The sequence below is a fragment of the Neolamprologus brichardi genome, chromosome 7, assembly GCF_056152115.1.
Source record: "Neolamprologus brichardi isolate AB-2024 chromosome 7, ASM5615211v1, whole genome shotgun sequence".
NCBI classification, from domain to species: domain Eukaryota; kingdom Metazoa; phylum Chordata; class Actinopteri; order Cichliformes; family Cichlidae; genus Neolamprologus; species Neolamprologus brichardi.
Window position 1 is genome coordinate 53,648,309 of NC_142110.1, and position 6,291 is coordinate 53,654,599.

The window sequence follows — 6,291 nt, forward strand, 5'->3', positions numbered from 1 at the left end:
TGTAAATTGTGGAACATACTAAAGTTTACTGAATACTTTACCTCCCTGTTACTATCTGCAGACAAAGAATGTCTGCAACTGCCCTGACCTTACAGGAACTAAACAATGTTACAAGTTTAACCTGCAGTTTATGGTTTCTCACCAAATCTACAGAAGAGCATCTTCTTGATGCATCCTCAATCATCCAGGTAAGTAAATCTCCAAAAGTTGATTCTGTTCATCTGGACGTTTTCAGTGGGAGAAACGTTTCGTCACTGATCCAAGTGACTTCAGTCTCAGCTGACTGCAGGTTTTCCCAATCTTATAAACAGCACATTTGCATAATGACTGAAACCAGCCCAGTGAAGGAACAATGGGCTGGGAGGTCAGTTCCTTCGTCATAATTATGCAAATTCTCATGACCATTGATCAACAACCACTGATCAATGGCCACGAGTACCATTCACAGAGAGTTTGGGAATGGCTACAGAAGAGCAGTTGCAGTGTTTCAATTGTAGAACTGTACTTGACCAAGAACACAAAAGACAAAAACAGAATTTTTAGCTATTTATTGACAGTAGCAAAGGTTTATTCCAGATATGGTGTTTTTAGAGAGGCCACAGATTTAGTGGGTCAGTAACATGGAGGAAACAGAAGGACAACGTGAGCCTTTAACACCACATTTTTACAAACACTCTCTCACTCTGACCACACAGCACATCAAGCATTAAGGAAGTCTGGTGGCAAAGAGGAGGTGGAATGAGTACTAAAATACCTTTCACGGAAATACTGCTACTCGAGATTTAACACAGAGTACTATTCTAAAAAAAAGTTACTCAAAAATAATTCACTTAAGAGTATGCAAGTACTTTCAGGTGTTGCACATGTTACAGAATGCTCACAAGCCAAAAATAATTTGACGTGTTTTTCCATCTTCTCAGGTACTTTAACTGTTAAATTTTCCACCCCTTGAAAAAGGACATTACAACATCTTGTGCCCCACGTGGTCCTGTCAAGTTTCAACACTCTGGAGTCCCAGCCCCTCTAGTTGGCCTCATCTTTGGATGCTTCATCGAAATTCTCCACCAGATCTGAAACAAAAGATTAGACATTAAATTGATTGATTGGGGAAGAAAGTAAATGCGTATCCCATCTGCACAAGTGACTCAAAGGTGCTGGAGAACAATTCAGGAAGTGTGTGTTTATGTGAAACAGGATACTTTGTGTAATGCAATTCTTTGCTCATCTCTCCCACTCCTACACACAGACGGCAATGTGCTCGACATATGAGGCCCTTATAACTACTGAAAGCAGCTGTAAAAATGACAGCAAAGGGCATCAAAAAGTTGGCTCCAATTACCCCGTGAAATGTGAGAAACCCACCTATCCAACTCAAAGCTCTGAGGGTCGGGGGTTCAAATGGAAACAATTCAAAAGGTCTGAGCAAACATGTTCCTTCAGTGAGAGAACAAAAAGAAATCCTTAACTCCAAAAACAATGTGATGGCAATGGATGTTAACCCCTGAGCCATCGGGCTTCAACTGCAGAGTACATATGTAATCGTTTGTTACGTTAGTGAGAGCTCGAGCTGGAGGGAGAGAAGCCCTGGGAAAAAAAAAAAGCTGAGATTATTGTAATGGCAACCTCATGTGCTCGGTCCATTTTCTTCACAAAGAAAAGCAAACTGAATCTTACAATCCTATAAACAAAGAACATGAGATTCAAACAAAACCCAGCACTGCACCATTGTCAAAAAGTAACTGATGAGTCCCCTTCATATGACCCCTTTTTATGAGCCAGAAAGAAAAGCAAACCCACCATGATTTTTTCTTTTTTTTTTTTAGCTAACAGAAAGAAAGAAGAAAAAAATCCCGCAGCAATAAATGACAAGTGTAAAGCAGGATTTCCAAACAGAACCGCAAAAAATCTGTAATGTGAGGGAAACAGATTTTTCTCGAGAAATGTCGGCCATGTCTTTGATTCTGAGTGGTGGAGCAAAATGCTCAGACACTTGGATTTAACATATGAAAATTGCTCACCTGGAACATCATCTTCTTCTTCTACTGCAGCAATTGGCGCTTTTCCATCTGCAGCTGTAAGAAGAGAACAGATCTGTGAGAAGCCTTAGAGTAGCCACAAATTAAACCAAAGCTTTTTTCAGACACAGCTGGCTTCATCAGTCCATCACACTGATGGCATTCTTCATGGCTTCACTGAGACTTTACCAGGACACGGACCAAACTATCCACAGTGCTAGTTCAATATGGTACAAGCAAAATATAACGCATGAGGCCGTGGGTTTTCTCTCTTGCAGATTACATTTTAAAAGTTACTTAAACAGAGCACTGCTGCCTCACAGCAAGAAGGTTCTAAATTTGAATCCACCATCTGGCCGGGGTTGTTCTACGTGGAGCTCTGTGTGTTCTCTCCAGGTACTCCGGCTTCCTCCCACAGTCCAAAGGCATGAAATTATTTGGGTTAGATTATTGGATAAGCTTAATTTGCCCATAGGTGAGAATTTGAGTGAGAACAGTTGTCTGTCTCTCTGTTAGCCCTGTGATAAGAGTATCAACCCGCCTAGGGTCCTCCCTGCCTCTCGCCCTATAACAGCTGGAATGGCCTCCAGCCCCTCAATTGGCTAATGGATGGATTGTGTTGCCGTCTGCTGCAGCAGGTTTAAAATAAATAAATAAAAAAATCATACAGGACTTCTAGGAACGGCTAGTGGCAACAAAGCCTGCTATGGAAATTCTGTCAAAACACAGATTACAAACATTAACAGCTAGTCTTCTTATTCTGTTGTCACAGATGTGGTCTTCACTGCAGTCAGATTTTAGAACTATTGCATTTTCACTCTGCAACGGACCTGAAACTGCAGAACAAGCTGCAGGAGAGACGTGAACCTGTAATCTCAGATGCGCATTCAGTCTTTAGTTTGCTAAGTATTGTTGTATTTAATTTGATGGGAGGTATGTTTTATTTGGTATACTGGTGTCACCAGATGTAAGTGGTGGGGTTAAAAACGGAGAATTATTGTTCTGGGGTTAAAGTACAGTACCATCAGATCTAACCACACTGTATGATTGACAGCTTACAAGCAGTCAGACGTTGACGACAGACTCAGCGTCTAACTGCTAGTAAGGATTCTTCCTCTACTTCTTTGATTTACTGTTAGTTGGCTAACAGTTTCTATGCATTAGAAACATTGACTCTTACAAAAAATGGCTGTGCAAGCAGACATGAAGCTGATACCATAAAATGTGTGTCAGATTAACAGAAACAAGTGGATATCTGAAAACCGCTAAAAATCTGACTAAACATGCTCAGAGTCTAAAGTGTGGTCAACTACACGCTACATTATAACTTGAGGCTACCGACCTTGCTTGGGCAGAGCCTCGGCGAGTCTCCTGAGGCTCGTCAAGCTGTCTGCTCCCAGCTGGTTCAAGATGCCTGGCAGCATCTCAGTCAGCTGTTTGGTCTCAGCGTGGCCGGTGATGGTGAAGGTGTTGGCTGCGAGGGAGGCCTGCACTTTGGGATTGTTGAAATGGATGACTGTTCCTTGATTTGTAAACATGTTGACCTGGAACCGATCAAAACACATTTCCCATTCTTAGTGATAAAAATAACAATCTGTACTGGTGCATGTAAGAAAAATCACAAGCAAAGGGATAACTCAAGAGTGATATATGCCCCACCTCCTCAATGCCGGAGATGTTGTTCACACCGAGTTTCTTTAAGGAGAACTGTAGCTTCTTGTCATCTGCGGTTGCTGTTCTGTGGACCACCTTCTTCTTTCTGCGAGCTGTTCCCTGAATGTGGGCATTCGCACAAACATGTTTCTTAGTCAACATAACCTGAGTGATGTTTTATGCCCAAATGAGGGAGGGTGTTTTTATTCTATTTATATACTGTACGCAACGCTGCCTAAAATTACTGCTGCAATACAACAAAACTATAGATCAAACTGTTGGTTGTCATAGAAACTAACTATAGAAAATTCAGCTGCTTGAGCTCAGGTTTAATGTTCCTAGATTCACATTTAAAGGGAAAAGAAGACAGCAGCAGATTTACACTCAGAAAATGCTTTGCAATAAAAAATCTACCCATTTTCATGTGATGCTAGATCTGCTTTGCGTGCATTACCTTTCCACCGATGCGGACTTGCGCTTGTAACTTTGCAAGTTTTTCTTGATTCATTATTGCTTCTTTCATCTGAAAGGCAGGAAAGTTGCATATTATTATGTCAGTATGTAAATGTAATTATCCGAAAACTAAGTAAGCAAAACAAGTTAATCCACCCCAAAGGAGGCACCAAAATAAAGTGCAACATGCAGATAAGAAAGCAGCACCCTGAGACAGCAGTGCAGTTAAAATGACACCTTTATACTCATCTACACCAGTAAAAAGATTAATAATGGTTTGCCCCATTATTAAGGCAGAGCGTTATCTGGCCGGACACCGACTTGAAACATTTCGGTCTTAACATTTGACCAGATTTAATAAAAGCCAGCTGGCAAAATACAGTCACTTCCCAGTCTGCTGTTTAGAAATTAACTCTAGCTAGTCCAGTCACTGACTGGCTCACACAGACTGTATTTTTGGTCCTTCCATGTGTTGATCAGAGGCCGTCTTACCTACATAATAAACGCTAACCAAGCACTTACAACAGGGGTGTCGAACTCCAGGCCTTGAGGGCCGGTGTCCTGGAAGTTTTAGATGCTTCCATGATCCAAAACAGCTGATTTAAACGGCCAAATTACCTCCTCAACATGTCTTAAGGTTCTCCACAGGCCTGGTAATAACTAATTCAGGTGTGTTGACCCAGGGTGATATGTAAAACCTCCAGGACAGCAAGGCCTAGAGTTTGACAACCCTGACTTACAAACTCCTGTGTATGTGACCACGTGAATTACAGGAGGTCAAACACACACAGTGGTGTTATTCTAAATAATCTACAAAACAAAATATTTGGTTTGTATTTGTTCTTATTTTTCATTTAATAAGGCCACTCTGGCATTTCCAGCTATCTTCTCTGTTTTGTTTGTTTTTTGTATGCCTTTGTAAACTTAAATGTTTAATAAACCGAGCTGCGTACACTGATCCATTTGTTTAAATAGCACAAATTTGCGTATTAAGAAACTGTCATATTAAATACGTGTTCTGTTGATTACGTTCACACCTGCTGATGGCCTCTAATTAACCACGTGACCAATTGGCTCTAACCAAAACTTCGTTTTCTCCCCCCACTATACACTTTGGCTAATGACTCACAAAAAATATACTGTGTGCCGCGAAAATTCACAACAACAGTGCTGGGCAAGACATGCCTGTGAGGAAATTAGATGAAAATAAACAAACAAAAGTAAGGCGGGTGTGGCTGTGGTAACAAGCGGTAAAATAAGATATTAAAAACAGCAAGCAGACATTTTAAAAAGCCAGAAAGGAGCCGTGAGCGTCACAGCAAGCGCTGCTCGCTTCACAGGTTAATTAGCAAACGCCTTTTCCCTGAAGTGTGAACTACCAAAGGTAGACCAATATTAAGTTATTGTTGCTCAAATAAATTGAGGCGAAAGCACCACCGGTAACAGCAGGTCTATTTTAGCTGATGAACACTGAACCGAAACGAGGTGTGGTTTAGCTTTTGTGCCAGAACTTGCAGGCTAACTTCTGCTAGCTTCTAAGCTAACTGGGGAAATTATCGGCCTGTCAGTCACAGCCTCTCACAAGCCCGTCAGTACGGTTAGCTTCACACCACGGCAGATTTCAGCCATCTAGCCAGAAAAGGCTTTCGTTTACCTCTTGCCGTCAGATCAGTGGAAAAAAGAGGAGAGAAGAAGGTATTTAAAGCTCCTGACTGACCTGTAAACTAACAGCAAACACATGCGGGGAGCAAGATGGAAGCGAGAGAGGAGGGAGGAAGTGACGTAGTAGAAGAAGAGCGAACTAGCACGAGTTGGGTTTCCTGCCCTGAGTTTTGCTTTCCAGGCAACGCTTTCGAGATTCTTGCACATTGCCAACCATGCCTGAAAGTTCTTGATTAGGGTAAATTTAGGGACTTGTTATTTATGAGAGTTTAAGGCCTAAAGCCTCTTAGACAATACAGAATCATTTTGTAACTACACAGGCTATTTTATGCCATAGAAAAGTGGGATAATTTTGATATAATTCCAGGTTTGCAACAAACAACAACTCTTCTGGAATAAGGTCCTTTAAACAGACGCGGCCACAGTGGAGATGTTTAGACATAATGCACAGTACCGCTTTTGGTGATAACCTAACACAACATATCAGCACAAACACATTATACAAACT

The 6,291-nt window shown here is 41.4% G+C and overlaps 1 protein-coding gene across 2 annotated transcripts; it reads right to left on the reverse strand.

Annotated features, from left to right (window-relative positions):
* Positions 1-533: 533 nt before the first annotated feature.
* Positions 534-5,901, reverse strand: btf3 (basic transcription factor 3). Of its 2 annotated transcripts, none has more exons than XM_006796848.3 (6): positions 5,839-5,901; positions 4,123-4,191; positions 3,675-3,788; positions 3,358-3,559; positions 2,019-2,072; positions 534-1,070 (listed from the first exon to the last, which is right to left on the reverse strand). In XM_006796848.3, the coding sequence occupies exons 2-6, from the start codon at positions 4,189-4,191 to the stop codon at positions 1,024-1,026; spliced, it is 486 nt and encodes a 161-aa protein (XP_006796911.1). In that variant the 5' UTR covers positions 5,839-5,901; the 3' UTR covers positions 534-1,023. The 2 variants fall into 2 exon arrangements, with proteins under 2 accessions (XP_006796911.1, XP_006796912.1); XM_006796849.3 differs by having other exon boundaries at positions 5,776-5,895.
* Between the last annotated feature and the right edge of the window lie 390 nt (positions 5,902-6,291).